Here is a 20,043-nt window from a genome sequence, read left to right on the forward strand (position 1 = left end):
CTAGAGATAAATAATTGTTTATGTACTCTGTATATGCATTTAAACCAGATGTGAAATACATCACTACACTTTATTATACTGATTTTCATTGCTGAAATTCACTATCTGCTTATGCTGCCTGATTTTTGAGTAATGTAATTTAGATCATGCAAGAAGAGTGTTATTTTCCTTAGCAGTTATTCATTCATGAGGGTCTCTTTTATTTGTGCTTATGTTTCTTGATGTTTATTTGGCTCTGTGTGGAACATCAACTCTCAGAAACTTTTATAAAGGTATACCAAAAAAACTTTCATAAAATTTTTAAACTTGCTTAAAATACATTAGATTTATAATCATCATCAACCATTTTCAATCCACTGCAGGATGAAGGCCTCTCCAGCAACTTTCCAGTTCCTTCTGTTTTGAGCACTGGCCATCCATTTACTACTCAAAAACTCATGAATTTCATCTATCCATCTCCGCCTTTGTCTTCCAGGTTTCCTTCTAGCTCCTCTTGGGTACCATTCTGTTATTTTCTTAGTCCATCTGTCATCATGTCTTCGAGCTATGTGTCCTGCCCAAGACTATATTTTAGTTCTTTAGTTTTGATAAGAATGTCCTTTACTTGAGTTTGCTGCCTAATCCATGTGTTTCTCTTCTTATCTAACAGTCTGATTCCCAATATAATTCGTTCCATTCTTCGCTGTGTAGTTCTTAGTTTCTCTTCCATTCTTTTGGTGAGTGCCCAAGTTTCACTTCCATAAGTCATGGTGGGGAGTATACATTGATTCATTATTTTACATTTCGGACAAACTGGGATATTGCTCTTCAGTATGTGACTATATTTCCTGAATGCTATCCATCCAAAATTTATTCTTCTCTTGACTTCCAGCCATTTATCATTATTACAGCTAATAACTTGTCCCAGAAAAGTATATGACTCCACCTTTTCAATTACTGCTCCTTCAATCATTATTTCCCTTTTCGTGGCATACTTGTTCATCATTACTTTTGTTTTAGCCATATTCATCTTTAGTCCAAAATCCTTACTAACTGTGCATAACTGATTAAGATTTTCCTCTAATTCTTTGGGATCGTGGCTTATGACCACAATGTCATCTGCAAATCGTAAATGGTTTAGGTACTCTCCGTTCACATTGACTCCTTTCTGCGACCAGTCTAATCTTCTGAAAGCTTCCTGAAGAGCAGCAGTAAACAGCTTCGGAGATATTGTGTCTCCTTGTCGAACTCCTTTCTCGATTTTAAATTTGCTACTGTCTTTGTCTAGTCTAATAAAGGAGGTAGCACTCTCATATATTTTCTTCAAAATCATAATATATGGGGTATCTATGCCTTGTCTTTCCAGTGCCTGAAACATTGCCTTATGCTGTATGGAGTCAAATGCCTTTTCATAATCCACAAATGCCAGGCATAATGGTGTTTTATATTCATTTGCTTTCTCCATTAGCTGTGATATTACGTGAAGGTGATCCATAGTTGAGAATCCTGTCCTAAAGCCAGCTTGCTCTTTCGGTTGATTCTCATCAAGTATTCTTTCTAATCTGTTAGTAATGACCCTTGTGAACAACTTGTAGATTTGGGATAACAAGCTAATTGGTCTATAATTTCCAATTTCTGATTTATCTCCTTTCTTATGCAGCAAAACTATGATTGCATTATTCCACTGCTTAGGTGTCACACCTTTTCTAATGCACTTTGTGAAGAGCCTTGCCATTTTTTGTGTTATGTCTCTTCCTCCCAATTTTAACAACTCTACAGTAACTTCATCTTCCCCCGGGGCTTTCCGATTCTTCGTTTTCTTCAATGCATGTTCTACCTCATCAGGAAGAATATCGGGTATGTCATATGTGTTGCTACTTTGCAATCCATCTTCCCCACTGCTGGTATCATTCCCTTGCTCCTTGTATAATTCTCTATAGTAGTCTTCTGCTATTTGAATTATGCCTTCTCTGCTGTTTATAAGTACACCATCGCTATTCTTCAGTTTCAGTATCATTTGTCTTTCTGTATTACTGCTCATGGCTGCTGATTTAAATCCTTTGTTTTCCCTTAATGCTTGTTCTACTTTTCTTGTGTTAAATCTTCTTATGTCCTCTCTGAGTCTCTTTCTAATGGCTTTGCATAACTCAGTACACTCAATTTTCTCCCTGTCAGTGTTTTTCTTGCTCTTCATTTGTCGTCTTTGGTTCATCATGACAAGTGTTTCTTGACTAATTTTTTCTTCTTTGGATTTCTGTTTCCCTATAGGTTTCTTGGGCTTTATCACTTTCAGAAAGTTGTAATATTCCTCGTCGATATCTTGGTCCTGAGCAGTCTGCAGAAGCTCAAACTTGTTCTTAAGTTCCAGTACATACTGCTTTTTCTCCTCCTCTGTTATTTCAAAGACCTTTGTATTATTTACTCGAGTCAGTTTTTTCCTTTCCTTTCCTACATCAAGTGTACATCTTACCATTCTGTGATCACTTCCAACATTTACCTTATTCAGGATGGTAACATCATTCACAATATATCTTCTGTTAGTGAGGATGAAGTCGATTTCATTAGTTGTTAATCCATTTGGACTCTTCCATGTCCACTTTCTGTTCACCCTTTTCTTGAAAAAAGTGTTCATTACTGACATTCCTTGAGATTCTGCAAATTCCACAAGTCTTTCACCTCTTTTATTTCTTTCACCAGTTCCAAAATTTCCTATAGTTCCTCTTTCTGCACTGTTTTGCCTTTTTCCAACCTTAGCATTGAAGTCCCCCATAATAATAGTGTAGTGGGTTTTCTGCTCATCTAGAAGACTCTCAATTTCAGTGTACATTTCTTCAACCTCTTCATCATCATGGCTCGATGTTGGTGCATAAATCATTATAATCTTTAGCTTGTACCTCTTCGAAATCTTGAGTATTAGTCTTGACACCCTTGGTGATGTACTTTTGAATTCCAAAATGTTGTTTTTAAAATCTTTATGGACCAGAAACCCAACTCCACCTTCACTCCTGTCACTGTTTCCATTGGTATACAGCAGATTTCGACTTGATAAACTTATAAGTGATTCATTTCTTCTTCTTGTTTTAGCCAAACCGATGATATTCCAATTCACATTTTCTAATTCCTTTTCCAGCTCTAATATCCTGTCTTCACCGATGAGTGATCGTACGTTATAACAGGCCAAGTTCAATTTCCGTGCATGGCAGCCTGGTCGTACCCAGAGATTCTTAGCACCCTCTGCTTCCACTCTGATCCTCTCGCTGCTGTAAGAGGGAGAGTGAAAGCTGCTGGGGACTGAGGGCCATTTGTATTGTTGTGCTCTCATTGCTGGAGGGTTTGGTCTTTTCCTCTTCACGCTGACCAGGCGTCTTGAAGAGAACCACTCTACACGTTCGTTGCCACCTAAGTGACGTAACAGGGCTTACCATCGAGAAGGTGTGCATGAGTGGATTTTAGGGAGGCAGGTCAACCGGACTTCTCCTAAATCTTCTGTAATAGAGAGATATTGGATCCATCAGTGTTTTAGGCTGAGTGTCTGATAACACACAGGATACCTGTTCCCCTCTAAGCCCCAGATTTATAATAATGATCATATATTCCTCAGCCATTACTTATATGATGATCAAATAGATAAAAATATTTTTTAAAGTTGTACTCTTAAAAGAAAAATTTCCACATGCAATTTTTAACTAGAAAAAGTCAATTTATATACCTAAAATAATTTATATACCATCCCATGTTATGTCCTTTGCTCAACATATTGACATCAATTTATATCTATAACAAATATGGAAATCATATTGTTTATATTAATTTTTTTTTAAATCATCTGTTTTTTATTTTTAGCTGCAAGACATTTCCTTTAACATAAATCCCCTTGCCTCTCCAATAAGAAAAATATCTTATAAACTCTGTCTTCATGACTTGAGGAGAGCATACTTTTTTGTATCCTTTTGAGGTATATAATAGAGTGAAAAATATGTTGAATATTATTTGATTATTGTGTTAAGAATGTTCATAGTTGTAAACTGAGAAAATTGAAACGGATAAAAAAAATTTGTATAATACAAGTTAATTCAATTTTCATTTCTGTGATTTTTTAAAAACTCAAATTAAAATTGCCATTGTTGTGACAACAACAACAATAATGACAATTTTCATTTCATTTCATAATGGCAAAAGAGGAGAGGAAGTGTTTGTTTTCCAGTTCAAGTATATGATGATGTGGCATAAATTATTTATCTGAGAGTGGAATAAATCTAAATTTTTCATGCTGTGGTTTTAGACAAGAAAAATACTGTCTGTACATAGACCTTTCACCACTTTCAGTATCATTGAGAATAGGTCTTTATTATTGCTCAAATCACATATTCAAACGATACAGCATGGTAATGTCGGGAATGGGGGGGAAATATTGCTTTCTCTGTCATCACAGGAAATCACAAGTTCATCCTGAGCATACCAACGTTGTTTTTATAGACTACAAACTGGCAGCAAATACAACTCACAGGAGTTCCAGGCACCATTATGTCATCTATCAGACCAGACCAGACCAGCTCTCACAGATCCACAAAACAAGTACAGTAGACTTTCGAAATAATGGCATCTTCGGGGATTCAAGTTGCCATTATTTGATTTTTCTGTTCTCTACAAAGTTTCATTTTTAATAAAACTTGTATTTAATGCAGAAATAATGAGACCAAATTAGAAATACAGAGATTAGGAATGCCATCTTATTAACTGCACATAAAAAAAAACAAACATGTTGACGATCCAATCTTATATTCTGCCATTAATACACTTCTGCTTACCCCCCCCCCCATTCTATTTCCTTTATAATATCAAATTTAGTCTGCATATGTAGCACAGTGGTATCGTCACCATCCTCCCCACACTGGGTGGAAAGGGCCCAGGTTGGAATCCCGTCGACTATGCCAGAAACTTTTATGGGCATTTTTTTTTCACTCCGTAGCTGAGTTAGTGTGTCTCAGGCATAGATAGCAAGGTCCCCCCCCCAGAAACTGGGGGGTTTCATCCAGAAAAAGAAGCAAATTGAGCAGAGAACATGCAATTTACAGACACAATACACATGGGAATTCACATTTCCGGTGAACTTAATGTAATAGTTCGTTTTATATTAAGTTTGCCACTAAGCTTTAATGTTGTTATTTTTTCTTCTTTGTATGAGGGTTATTAACTTTAGGAGCCATAGTGAGGGGTTTTTAATTTAAAATAAATGTAAAACAGCAGTACAATCCGTGATATCAGCACAGAATTCACTTTGAAAATGGCAAATGTAAACAAATAGAGTAATCACGTGACTTGCTGTTTTCTTTTTCCAGCACTGTAAGACATTTGCGCCGTATGTATAAATTCGATTTTTGATGGGCCGTTATTTCGACAGTCTACTGTAGTAAGACACAGCTGAGCATCCAGCGGAACTAGATCCAGTCACACAAGAAAAGCTGTTGATTTGGTTTGGATTGATGCCATATCCCATCAAATCATACAACAGGGGCCAGGTTCCTAAACAAACAGCCATTTTGTTCACATTGATGTCTTGATAAGTTTACAGGACTGTTGGGCAGTTTTTCTCTATTGTGCTTTGTAATTTCCTTTTGTTTTTCCCCTCTGGGCACTGGTGAAGAATTTAAATTGAGTTCATAATGAATAGCAGTTCGGAATTTTTTATTTTATATCCCTCTAAATTTTTTTCAGCTAACTAAATTAAATATATCAGTTAATGTACAGAAAAGTGTTTCTTTCCTAATTTTTTTAGCTTCACAACCAATATACCCTTTCTATCTCATGTTAAATCTCATTTTGGGAAGAATGTGGGCCTGCTAAAAAGGTTACGGTACAAAAAACAGAAATGCTATTAGTGAAAAGCATAATAGGCTATTTGTGCATAGGAAAACTTTCATTTCTCTAATTTTCTAATTTTTTTGGCAATCAGGCACCTGTATGGTGGCCTTTAAACATTTTAAAGCCTTAAATACCCTGGGCTATTTGAGGCTTTAAAATGTTTATGTAAACTAAACAGTAGGGGTATCTTTTTTAGACAGGATACACTAGGGAACATAGATTTAAAGTAGGAATGCAAACCAAATCTTAGAAAATTCAACAAAAGTGGAAAGCTTTGTAAATTAAAAAAAAAAAAAAAAAAAAAAAGATTGGGTCAATACTTGTATAAATGATATGTGGGATCACACTTAACAGTTATGGTTGATTTCTTATATTGTTTTGCCAGTACTAATACTATTCCCAAAAAATTTAGGTTTAATAGTAGTATTAGTAATGGAAAATTATGCAAGTAAGCAAGCTTATATAGCATCAGCCAAAAGAAAAAAGATTTTACCCATCCATACGCTCCAAGAATTTGGCCAGTTGTCCCTTGAATTTATTCAACTCGTTCAACCTACAGATGGAAGCCCATGCCAACGATCCACCACCCACTGGCTGAAAGCAAACTTTTGCACATCTATCCTGCAACCATCCTTCCTCAACTTGAATTTATGCCCTCTCAGCAAGTGGAAGAATACTGTTAACATTCAGCTTACCCAAATCATTCAAGGCTTTAAACACCTCATTCAGATTGCCCCACAGGTGCCTGGTCTCGAGAAGCTGCAATTTGCAGAACTGCAGCCTTTCTAGGTAAGAGCACTCCTTTGTTCATTTCACCAGTCTGGTTGCCCTACTGCACCAGATCTGCATCATTCCTAAAGTGAGGCCTCCAGACCTGTATACAGTACTCAAGGTGTGGCCTAACTATGGCCTTTTTCAAAGGGATAATTACCTCCTTATCCCTGCTAGCAAAGTTTCTGTATACCATTGGCAAAACACCATGAGCTGTCCTGGTAGCATGTCTGCACTGCTCAGAAAATTTCATGCCTGACTGCAATTACCCCCAAGTCTTTTTAAATCTCCACTACCCTGAGCATAATACCACACAGTTGTTAAGTTACTCTGGGGTTACCGCTACCCATGTGCAGTACCTTGCATTTGTCAGTGTTTAACTTCACCTGCTGTTTCTCAGCCCATTAACCTAACTTCCTTAGATCGTGTTGCAGCGGCTCATCCTGATGACTGTTGTTAATTACCCTGCCAACCTTTGTATCATCTGCAAACTGGCACCTCTGTAGCCAGGCGGGCAGGAGCAGCAGTGCATAGCACATGCTTCTTGATTAGAACGGGGTTCGAGCCCGTGACCACCAAATACGGAGGATGCGGAAAGGTCAGGGAATGACAATCACATATCCCCGGAGCATTATGGCCTTAGTTGCTAATGCTCCTAAAAACCAAATAATAATAATAACATCTGAAAACTTAGACATTAAGCCTGATATACCTTCATCAATATCATTGATAAATACTAAAAACAACAATGGACCCAGCACTAAACAATGGGAAACTCCACTAATAACATTAGTACACAAAGAGCAGTGCCCATTGATAACCACTCTCTAGAAACAAGCATATAATAACTTGTGTTTATAAACATTACAAAAAACAAGAAATGGCAATAATAACAAAAAAAGCAGAAATAACATGAAAACAGAAGAGCAGAGTAAATTGCACAGTAATAAATTTAGAAATATAAAAGAGGCAAAAAAAAGTTTCCAAAATTGCTATAAAACCTAAAAGAAATTTAGAAGCAGCTAAAGAGATTAGCTAAATAATTGTGAAACTCACAAGGTCTGATGATAAACCATATGTAAAAACAGCAGAAAGCGAAAGAAATGGGAGAAAATGATACAGCAAAGGCGATAAAACAATAAACCATCTAAATTTAGACAATGTTGCATGTGTTTTTTTAAAAACCAGTTTAAAAAATTTTTAATGTTTTTTAACTCTTTCTAAACTTTTTAATCTATTTAGAAAATGTGAAAAGGTTTTTGTTTCTCGGTTGTTTCAATATTTTTAATTAAATTAAGAAGCTTCACAGATTGAATAACGTATACTAAGATAAAGAAAAAATGTATATAAATTCTTATATTTCAGTGCTGCTTAACTTTCTTAATTTATTACAAATGCAAAAGTCATCACTTGAATTTTAATGTATATTAATAAAGTTTTTTTCTCATTCTAAAAGCAACAAAAGTACAAATGAATAAATTTTTTTATTTAGTGTTTCCTTGTTATCCTTAATATATTTCATCTATTCTTCATACTTTTGGCATTTTTTGGAACTGGAAATATTGCAAGTATAAATAGGTAAGTGTTTCTACAATATTGTTTTATTTCTTGATAGTTAACAAAGTTCATTAATCTGACAAAGATTCCATGATGGAGCTGGGATGCAGAATAGAGTTGCAGGTTGTTTGTATGTGTGTGGTAAGAGGAATAAAGGCTGTAGTAGGAGCAACACCTATCTCCTGTTCCGGCCCCTCTATTTCTTTCCTGTCTTTGTCTTTCACTTTTCCTGCTCAACTCTCTTCCAGCATGCTGGCTCCATGTTATTCCCCTTTCGGTCCACATTTGTATTCCAGGTTTTATAGCATTTAGGGCTTAACACCAACATCACCAATCCTAAATATAGAGGATCTGCCAGATTAGCTGATAAAACCAAGCATAATCTCTCAACAGTAGTCCTCTCTCAGGTAAACTCAGTCTCACATGAGAGGTTACTATATAAGCTGGACATGGAATCATAGGGAAAATCCTTAGATAGATCACAGGATGGCTGCAGGGCAGGAGGCAGAGGGATTAATAGTTATTGTTCAGATTGGGCTAACATAAGAAGTTGGGTTTCCAAAGGATTGTTACTGGGACCACTGTTGTTTGATTTTCTTAAATGACATTGACAAAGGGGTAGAGGACGTGATGTCACAATTGGTAGAGCAGTTAATGATCAGCATCAAGCAGAACTTCTTCAGGATAACTTAGATAGTCTTCAGAGATGGTCAGAAAATTGGCAGCTATGTTTTAATGCAAGGTTTACATTTTGCAAATGCAATGTTTACATTTGGGTATAGTAATCCCAAAATAATTGGTGGGGTTGAACTGAAAACAGAAAGAAGAAATGGATTTGAGAGTTATGATATGGCCTTACATAAAATTCTCTGAGCAATATAGACAGGTAGTGAGGAGGGTCCATATTGCCCTATCAATAATTTATTGAACATTTGCTTGTAGAGATAGGGAGATCATAATACCACTGTATAAAGGCAGTTGTGAAGTAATGCTTAGAATACTGTACCCAGGTATGGAATTTGCAACTGAAAGAAAGATATAGAGCTTCTTGAATGGTTCAAAGATGGGCAGTGTGTCTGGTAAGATTGGCAAAAGGGTGCCCATATATAAGGAAAGGCTTCAAATATGTGGGCTGCAGAGCTTGGAAACTAGACAACTTTGACTTGACTGAGATGTGTAAAGGTCTGAGAGGTGAAGGTAAAAGGAATGAGGGTGAAATTTTTTCTCTTACAAATGATTCCAGAATTTAATTAATGTATGCCTCAACTAATGCTAATGCTAAGTTGAGGCATATGATGCAAGAAAGCAAGCTTATGCAGCACAGCAAAAAAAAAAACAAAAAAAAAAAACATTTCACCCATCTATTTACTCCAAATGCTTGTCCAGCTCAGCCTTAAATTTGTTTAAGCTAACAACTTCTACAACAAGAGATGGAAGTCTATTCCAGCAATCAACTACTCACTGGCTAAAGGCAAATTTCAGCACATCTATTCTACAACTGTCCTTCCTCAATTTGAATCGATGCCCCCTCATGTTCTTAATCTGAGCAAGAGAAAGAATTCCATTAGCATTAAGCTTGCTCAACCTGTTCAAGGCCTTATACACCTCAGTCAGATCACTCACATGTGCCTAGTCTCCAGGCAATGCAATTTGCAGAACTTAAGCCTATCTTGGTAAGAGCACCCCTTACCAATCTTGTTGCCATTCTTTGTACTTGTTCTAGCAACTCTACATCCTTCCAAAAATGAGGCCTCCAGACCTGTATGCAGTACTCAAGGTGTGACCTGACCACTGCCTTATACAAAAGAATAATCACCTCCTTTTCTCTGCTAGCAAAATTCCTATATATCATTGACAAGAATTCGACCTGCTCTGGCAGCCTGTCTGCACTGTCAGCGAACTTTATATCTGACTGCACAATTACCCCAGGTCTTTTTCACTCTCCACTTCTCTGAGTGTAGTACCACACAGTTTGTACATTTCTCTTGGGTTTCTGCTACCATGTTGTCAATGTTCAACTTCAGTTGCCCTTCCTTTTACTGTTAATGTAAGTAAAGGAGTTCTTGCTGTTTTTCTTTGCATCCTTTGCCAAAGATTTCTTGCAATCTGCCTTCGCCTGCCTAACCTCCTTTGTGACTTGATTACAGACTAGCTTATATCTGCCATAGGATTCTGTGTTGCCTGATAATTTATGTGCATCCCATGCATTTTCTTCTCTACCATGAGCATCATTAATTCATCTGACATCCATTTAGGCCTAAACCTTTGAACAGTATTTCTTAGTTGGTATGAAAAGCCTAGTAGTCTCCAAGATTAAGTCCCTGAAGGCTTCCCATTTAGGTGCCTCCATAGCCAGGTGGGAAGGAGCAGCAGTGTGTAATACACGCTTCTTGATTAGACCGGGATTTGATCCTGTTACCACCAAATACGGAGGATGCGGAAAGGTCAGGGAATGACCACCGCATCTCCCGGAGCAATATGGCCTTAGTTGCTAATGCTCCTAAAAACCAAATAACAAATAACAACAACAGCATATTCCCGGAGCAATATGGCCTTAGTTGCTAATGCTCCTAAAAACCAAATAACAACAACAGCTTCCCATTTAGAATTTGCTGTAGTTAACATCATCAGTTGATCCCACTGTATAAAATTTAAAAACTGTCCGAGATCATTGTAATTACCTTTATGAAAGCAAAAGCCCTTCACTCTACCCTTGATGGTAGTTACATCTTTTAAGTAAATCCCATATCAGTACACTGTGATCACTGTCACCCAGTGGTTCCTTTATCTGCAAATTCTTAATGCATGAATAATCACTGCTGATAATCAGAACAAGAGTATTACTTCCTCTGGTTACCTCTCGAACTTGTTGCTGTAGAAAACAGTCATCCAATAAATCCACAAAAGTTTTGCTAGTGTGCGAGTGACCAACCCACATGTTCCAGTCAATATTTCGAAAGTTAAAATCCTCCATTGCAAGACATTCTGATTTAATGGCCCACTCTATTTCTCTGCTCATTATACTCATCAGATTCACTAGGCTTATAATACACACCCACCCACTCACTCTCATTTTCCTTTTCCCAGTGTTTATGTCACCACACTGACTCAACAATTGTCCACCAATGTCAGTTGGATGTACTTCCTTGGATTATTTGTGTTTCTTAACTAACAGCATAACCCCTCCTCCCTTCCTGTACACATTTTGGGGGAATAGGTTTAGACTGGATTGCAGGAAGTTTTCTTTTAGTCAATGATCTGTTAATTACTTCCATGGTTGATTGAAGTGACAGCTTGGGCAATACAAAGGTCAGTTGGATAGCTACCTATGTGAGGAAGGAGTCACATAGGCAGGTTGTTTTATTTTATTTTTTGTTAATTTATAATTACTAATTTTTTTTTTCACTAGTGCAGCAAAAGCTTAGGGCTTCCTTATGCTATATGAATAATACTAACTTACGGCATCACATTTGTGATGTGCCTACTCCAGCATATGAATCTCCTGTAATTAGCATTCAGAATCATGACACAGGACTGTTGCATGCCTATTTGTAAATTTCCCATTATAAGCAAACTTAGGAGTAAGTGATCTTCTGTCATAGCAAACTCCTCAGATTTTTCTTGATATCTTCCCCAAACCATTCTGACCCTGATTAGTAGCAAGAAACTTTTTCTTTTTTTTTTTAATTGCAGTTGATGGCTGTCATCATTCCAAAAGTGTTAAACGAGCAGATGTGCGAATTTTTAACACAATTAATGATGCAGATTGGAAGTAAACTATAACAAGGAATAGTAATAGCACTTCACTATGAAAAAAAAAAAAAAAAAAAAAAAAAATTTTTTTTTTGTTTGTTGCAAATATACATTAACATGTCCACACGATAGCCCAAGAAATACTTCAGTCCATTATGGTTGCTTTTCTTGAAATTGAAAAGTTATTGCTCATGTCTTTGACTATTAAGTTTCCTTTTGTTACTGTTCATTTTATCATATTATGGTCAGTACTCACTGCAGAGGAATAGTAAAGTTCCCACAATTGCTGCTTTATTGCTGAGATCCTTTGTGATTTCTTGTACTCTCTCTCTGACACAAATGAATGAATAACATCCACTTTGTTAAAAAGTCTAATCCACATGTATTGTCACTACACAGTTTCCAGTGTATGAGATATAATTTAAAGTTGCCCATAATAAGGTAGTCACATTTGCTTTCCCATTTAAGTTGCTAGAGATCCTCCTTGGAGTCAATTGGGTTATCACAACCCACTGTAATCTTTTCTTTACCACTAGTCATCTAATATCACATACTCAATGTCCACTTATATTTGATCAGGTCCTGGGCACAGTTTGGTTGTTTTAAAGCAAACCTTTTTGATAAGAAACATGACTCCCCCAATCTCCCTCTTGTACACTGTATTCACCATAATGAAAATTTCCTGTCATTGGGTGGCACCATATCTTGTTTAGCTGTACAGTATCAGTGTTAGTTGACCTGATCAGAAGCTCAAATTCATTCATTTTGTTTGCAAAATGAATGTCCTGTCTGTATACATGGAATTACTATATAGACAGTTTATATTTAGTCTTTTATTACTTTTTTCTGTCCCGAATACATCTCTTATAGCCACTTAAAAAAATTTTTCCCATTGCTTGTGATTTGAGTGTCGGTTTCCTCTTTTCATGCATATGATAATTTGAGTGTACACATGTACTTTCAAGGAGGGTATTTGCCTTATGTTATACTTAACATGGAAACCACTGAGAATTATAGCATGACATCACACAGGATGATGTTCCAATTGAGTCTGCATGTTAGACATTTGTAATGAAATTTTTACAGTTTGTACACAAAAGGACTTTTTTTTGGTCATATATAACTGGTATTAATTTTAACTTTTGATTGTAATTGCTTTTTTTATAAGAAATGGGAAGGCAGTCATGCAGATTTATAATAGAAACTTTTTTATTTCCAGCTTTGAGCCTACAAGTGTCTACTGTTTTCTTACTGTCTTTAGTCCTTTTGTGATGGGTTGTTTGCTACTTATCAAAGTAAGTACTCCATTACTTGTTATATAAATAAACTTGATCAATAATAATAAGCATACGTGTCAGTGCTCGTAGTACCATATTTGTGTTGTAGCTCAAAGATTATGAAACAACCCATAAATCTGAAACTTTGTATGAGTACTAAGAGGATCCTGGAGGTAGCACCTCTTTGCTGTTTTTTTTTTTTTTATGTAGCAATATGTGAAAAACACAGTGATCTTCGCTGATAAGAAAATTGTCAAAATGAAGTTTACAAACACAGCTGCAGATAGGAAGTTATGCATAAAGCATAGAGAGAGATCACCATCGTACATTGATGATGAGGTGAGGATGGTTAAAAGAACTTGTCTAATTTGCCACTCAGGTAGTTTTATGTGATGCCCATTGACACACACACACAAGTTTCTGTAGGTTTCTGACCCATATGGTACTTATTCCAATGTAGAGAGGGAGTTATGCATAAAGTGTAGAGCGATTACCATCTTACATCATTGATGGGTTAAGGATAGTTGAAAGAACTTGTCTAATTTGCCTCTCAGGTAGTTTAATTTGATGCCCATTGAAATAAGTACTGTTCTGACCAACATGATATTTATGGCAATGTAGTTTGTTTCCATTTATCTCTCATACTCGCATTATTAGTTGTGCAAACATTAAACATTTTTGTAATATATTGTGTATATTTATATATAAATTAAAATAATATAGTATGTATTTTTTTTTAATTGTTTATGTCAAGAAAATTTTTTTTATTTATTTTTGCTTTACTTTTCCTCTTATAGGTAATTATTCCTTTCTTAATAGTGAGCTGTGCATTCAGAGCAGTACTGTTGACTATTAAAGTGCCAACACGTGCCCTTTTTCTCTTGGTTTTATTTATGTCTGATTTTATGGGACTGGTAAGCCTTGTGTCCTTTATTAATTTTCAATGAATCAAACTGATTTATTAAATTTATATATATACAAATTTTCCTTTGAGTGTTTATTCAATTTAAAATGTATGCTATTTTTATAGTGAAATATTTCTTCTTTTCTGGTTCTCTGCAAGATGCCAAATTATTAAATGATCTTAAGTATTGGATTCACTGAATAGTCCTTACCCTGATTGCTTTTAGAGCTGAAATAGTTCTTGTGGTAGACTGTGCCCTTGGTTAGAATACCTTGTATGCTGGATTGGAGACTTGCACTTGGGCTCATGGAGAACTATTGTTCTATGAACACTGGATATTGCTTCTTGGGTTCTGCGTGGTTGGGCTATGGTTGGTTGTTTTGAAAGTGTTTGGGAAATCCTAGCATTTAGAGGATGTTGTAGGAATTGGATCTTCCTCAATCATAAACCTTCCAAATCTTGTGATGTTCTGAAAATCATTGCAGAGAGATAGTTAGTTGGCAATATTATAAAGAATGACAAGCTTGGAAGAAAAGCATTGTTCCTGAAACACCAAGATTACGAAAACCACAAAGAGGAACCTGAAAAGCTCCCTTGTATAAGTTGGTATGAACCAAGCTAACTAATGAATGTGCACAGGACAACTGCACTTTGCATTGTTTTGAGGGAAGTCTTGATGTTCTATGTAATTGTTCACCTCAACACACAAACTTGATGTATGCCATGGGAGAGCAGTCTCTCAAGAGCTCTGTGTGAATGTGCACAGTTTCAATTGGAGCGACATCCAAATTTTCCTGTAGATAGACCTTCAGTAGTTAGAATACTAACTACTAAAGGTCTATCTACAGTTCTCATTTTTTACTGATTTTTTTTTTTTTTTTTCTTCAATCAAAAATGAAAACTTGGCCAAAACAAGAACTGGAAGTTATATGCAAAGCACTCCACTTTAGAGTGCATGACTTGCACAAAATTCTAGTAGCCCTTTATGATTATTCTTAAGTTGACCTTTTCCCCAATTTTTTTGGAGATGTAATTGACATTTGATATGGTGTTATTTAAAATTTCAAACACAATTCCTGGTACAACAAACTTCTTGGGGGGAGGGGCATGATTATTTTGCATATTAATATGAAAATTAATCTTGTGCAATTAAAAATATGTGGAGTCAGATTGAATTCAGTTGAATTAGGCTACTAATTCTAACACTTTTCAAGAATGAGTGAACTATATGAGAATGTTTCTAATGACCATACAAAAGATGAGGCATCTTGTTATGTTTCTTTTGTATGTTTTCTTGGGTATGAGCATTTTTTTAAATTTCCTCTAGAAAAAAAAAAAAAAAAGTAACTACCAGTACAAATTGATCATCATACATCATCCAATTTTTTTATTTTTTGAAATGAGTTGGTACTTTATACTATTGCATTACCATGGGAGGGGATGGAAGGATTTGAACATATAAACATTTAAAAGTGTGGAAACAGACGGTTTGTAACACTGCATTCTTCTGATGCACCTTTATCACTTCTTTTTTACTACAACCAGCATATTTTATTTAAAATAGAGATACACTTGCGAAAAACTGTGATAAGTTTATTTTACAGTAGCTGATAGAGTGGGAAAAGCTACTGATTCCTGGTTTAAAATGTTGTGATACAAATATTAAATAGTTTTTTGAGTTATAAAACATTCTAAAAAAAAACTGCATCTAATAACAAATAGTATAATCTGGCTCAAAATTGAATGGAAATTTTATTTTTCTCTATCATTCTAGAGAGATGGTAACTCTGCATATGTAGCAGCCAGCTGCCGTTCACTCACAGTTTAATTCCACACCCATAAAACTAACTTTTCTCCTTCATTCATCTTCTATATGAAAATCATAAACTGCTTGTAGGCAAGTGTTTCTCTGTCTCTGAGACCGCGAACATGATACTAGAATATTTTAACTTTTTGTTTGGGATTGTTATTTAGAAAAAAAGTAAAGATCCAGCAGTAAGTAATTCTTAGTTCTTCAAAATTGCATTTCTTTCAGTGTGATAATAATTACATATTTAATTTTTCAGCATTTCTTCTTTATGGTGCAAGATACTGGCAGCTGGTTGGAAATTGGGGCTTCCATCAGTCACTACATAATTATCATGACCACAACAGTTTTTGTCATGGTGTTACATGGAGTTGCTTGGGTGCTTACATCGTGTTCTCTCACTTGTGTTGTACCACACCTAAAGCGACATTTGCATTAAAATTTCATGTACTAAGATGTATATATATACATTACCCATTTTTGTACAGTACTTAATATTCAACATAAATTGTAAATTTTTAAAATAGCTTGATGTTTCTTAATTTAATTTATTGTTAAAATTTGTTCTTTAAATATTGTGTAATCAAATTGTCTGATGGAGTAGGAATATAAAATTAGTTCAAAAATTACTGCATTTCTAAATGTTCTGAAAAAGACTATATATACACTGCCCTGCCATTAATATCTGGACACCCTCCTGTTGTTAATTCATCACATCCTACCCAAGCACTGCATGTTATAAATATGCTTGTGTATGCCTTTGAGGAACAGTATTATGACTGTGAATGCAAGATGCCATGATCAACAGAGTTAACAAACTTGTAGTGCAGAATGATAGGGTGCTACATAAGTCAGTCTTTACATGACATTTCAAGGGTACTGAAGATCTCTAGGCCCACTATTGGTGATGTCATCTGTAAATGGAAGTTTACTGGTGTTGAAACCATCATGAAATGACTCAAAAACTCTGAACAGAATATAACAGGAGAGCCTTGCAATCATAATACAGGTAATCATTGTCGCAGTACACACAGGTCCTTGGTGAGATAATTGGGACATTTCAACACCATTACAGTGCACAGGATGCTGCATGGCAATTACCACTGTTTTTTTATTATTATTTTTATTAAAAATAAAGGTGTGTGTGCATCCACAAATAGCTCCGAACTAATGCCATCTAGGTTGGGGTCAGATGGTGTAAGACCAGCTGTTCTTGGACTGCACAACCAATGGAAAGCTGTGCTTAAGAGTGATGAGTCACAGTATATATTCTACCAATTCGATGCTTGTGTCTGGGTTGAAGCTCCTTGCCCAACTGTATTGTCCCAACAATGAAGTTTGGCAAGAGCAGGATGCTGGGTCTCTCTAGATGTTTTGGACAATGTGTTATTACTTATATTGTGGCAGCATGTTCAAGGAAAGATGATGCTCGATGTCATACTGCTTGCATTACGACAGACTGGTTTGAGTACACGAGCATTGAAAAATTGGACTGGCCAGGCCTGACCTCAATCCTATAAAGAACCTTTGGGCTGATTTGAATCATTGGGTGCATACGAGAAGGGATTGCCTGAGAAACAGAGCTAAACTAGTTGCCATATTGCAAGTAGAATGGCAGAAATATCAGAGGACATACTAAAAAAAAAATAGTGGAGACTAGAGGCTGCCATAAAGACACGGTCACATGTTATTTTCTTGTAAATAAAGGTTATTTGTATATATGCAGGTGTCCAGATATTAATGGTAAGGCAGCGTATATACACACACACACCTATTTCTTAGAAGTTCAAGGAACTTCTGAAGTATTTTCAGGTATTATTCATATACTCTGCCACAGTTGCTTGAATGTATGGAATGTCCCGTAGTGATTCCATATGATGTGTGCACTTTATTTTTAGCACTTTTACTCAGTATATTTTAAACATTTGCTGTAATATTTCAAGGCATGTTTTTTAATCAATTTTATTTGTGCATTTTTAATAATAAATTATTTTGAAGTCTGCTCAGAATAAGAATTATGCAAGTTTATTGAAAAGTCATATCAGAACCATCAACTTTCATTTTACAGTAATGGAAATAATGGTCTTACTGTTACTAAAGTTTACAGGTTAACACAAATTGCACATAGGTTCCTTTTGTTCAGATGTCAAGTTATGTGTAATTCACATAGTTCTTCAGTAAAAATTTGGCAACAGCTGTTTTTGCTTATGTCTAATTAACCTTTCACTGGTTGTTAGTAATCTCCATTCATAAGGAAGGGCAGCCTGAGCTTGGATATCTTCACCCCCCCATTGCAAAAACAACCATACCATTGAAACACGAGTGAAATGTGATGAAGCTTCAAAATTAATGTTCATTCATTATCATTCTCTGCATGACGCAACACTAATATTTACCAAAACAAGCCACTGCACAAACAGTACCACTTTTAGGCTTGTAGTTCTACAGTCCACTGAAGTGTGAATAAGATTATTGTTAATATACAAGGTGTGATTAAAAGATAGTGACTGTATCTTGAAATTATGACATTGTACCAAGTTATATGTTCATCTAGACATAGTAATGTATGAGTCACTTTGTTTATTTGCAATCAGTCTGAATTAGTATATTGGCAAACAGGTGTTTGGTTTTGTTGCATTTTAAATTGAGTAATAAATTTGCATAAAATTTTCAAAATGATTAAAAGCAACTTTCAAAGAATATGCTATGTATTGCCCTTTGAAGACTTTTCAGTGTTTCACAAAATTTAAAGAGGGCAGTGCTTGTCTGCTGAAGATAATTATCACCCTGGCTGCCTTCAAATTCATAAACCACTGATTCATATGTTCGTGTTTGTAATCTGATCAGGAGCACATGACATTAGTATTTACATATTTTAAGAAATATTATTTATGAGATGTCAATTTTACCAAGGTTTGGGAATGAGACTTGTTTCAACATAGTTTGTGCCTCATGTTATCACTGATCAGAGTCCTTGTTAAGGATCTTCATCAACATGCTGCTGCCCATGCCACACTTTGTTTCTCCCATTGTTACTGCTGATGAATTATGGGTGTATGGCTATGACCTGAAAACAAAGGTCTAGTCGTCTCAGTAGAAGGCTCCATCTTCTGCAAGGCCCAGTAAAGCAAGACAATCTTGATCAAATATGAAGATCACGCTTATTGTATTTTCTGACTCGCAAGCCATTATGAATTTGCCTTGCATGGTTGAGCAGTGCTCTAGGAATGCTACAAAACAGTTCTAGTGATTATGCAGAGAAAATGGCTGGAAAAGAGGCTTGAAGGAACTGACACTTGCATCATGACAATACTCCTGCATGTACACTTGAAGCTTCCCCCCATCTGCCATTCTCACCAGATTTAGCCCCTGTGATCCTCCTTGCTTAAGGCCTCTATTGGCAATTCAAAAAGAAGCCTATCAGGAATGTTTCTTGACGTGTTGGGATTGGTGTATACATTGCCAGGGAGACTACTTTTGTGAAGATTCAACCAAGTAGTATTAGCCATATAATGCAAGAGTGCCAGGGCTTTTGCTGAACCAGCAAAAATATAAGATAAGTAAATACAAATTGTGCTTTGTAGCAGAGAAGGGTAACAAGATTGGTGAATGGAACAAAGGGGTTGCTCTTACAAAGAAAGGCTTAAGTTTTGCAAATTACAGTGTCTGGAGAGGTGATCTGATAGGTGTATAAAGCCTTGAATGGTTTGAGCATGCTCAATGCCGATGGGATTCTTCCTCTTGCTCAGAATAATCACCTGAGAGGGCATAAATTCAAATTGAGGAAAGACAGATGTAGGATATATGTGCGGAAATTTGCCTTTAGCCAGTGGGTAGTTGGTTGGTGGAACAGACTTCCATCCCTTGTTGTGGAAGCTGATAGCCTAAATAAATTTAAGGCTCAGCTGGCCAGGTATTTCGAACGAACGGAGGGGTGAAATGGGAGTGGGTGTTTTTTTTTTTTTTTTTTGGCTGATGCTGCATAAGCTTGTTTTCTTGCATCATATGCTTCTACTAATGCTAAGTTAACTTTATCTAAATATTTGAAATGAAAGCACTTCATGTAAGATTCAGAACCTATTAATTACTAATATTCTAAAAATCAGGTTTCTTGAATGATTTCCATTTCATTT

At 35.9% G+C, this 20,043-nt stretch overlaps 1 protein-coding gene across 1 annotated transcript in view; it reads left to right on the forward strand.

Annotated features, from left to right (window-relative positions):
• Positions 1-16,355, forward strand: part of LOC150078681 (GPI ethanolamine phosphate transferase 1-like) — a 132,411-nt gene extending 116,056 nt beyond the window's left edge. The window contains exons 21-26 of the mRNA XM_090383893.1: positions 187-272; positions 3,823-3,922; positions 8,136-8,190; positions 13,142-13,217; positions 13,997-14,113; positions 16,170-16,355. Of these exons, the coding sequence (XP_090240019.1) occupies positions 187-272; positions 3,823-3,922; positions 8,136-8,190; positions 13,142-13,217; positions 13,997-14,113; positions 16,170-16,349 (614 nt within the window). The 3' untranslated portion in view covers positions 16,350-16,355. The remainder of the gene's footprint in view (positions 1-186; positions 273-3,822; positions 3,923-8,135; positions 8,191-13,141; positions 13,218-13,996; positions 14,114-16,169) is intronic.
• The last annotated feature ends 3,688 nt before the right edge of the window (positions 16,356-20,043 follow it).

Source organism: Mastigoproctus giganteus, chromosome 10, assembly GCF_048544385.1.
Source record: "Mastigoproctus giganteus isolate SK-2022 chromosome 10, ASM4854438v1, whole genome shotgun sequence".
In the NCBI taxonomy this organism is placed as follows: domain Eukaryota; kingdom Metazoa; phylum Arthropoda; class Arachnida; order Uropygi; family Thelyphonidae; genus Mastigoproctus; species Mastigoproctus giganteus.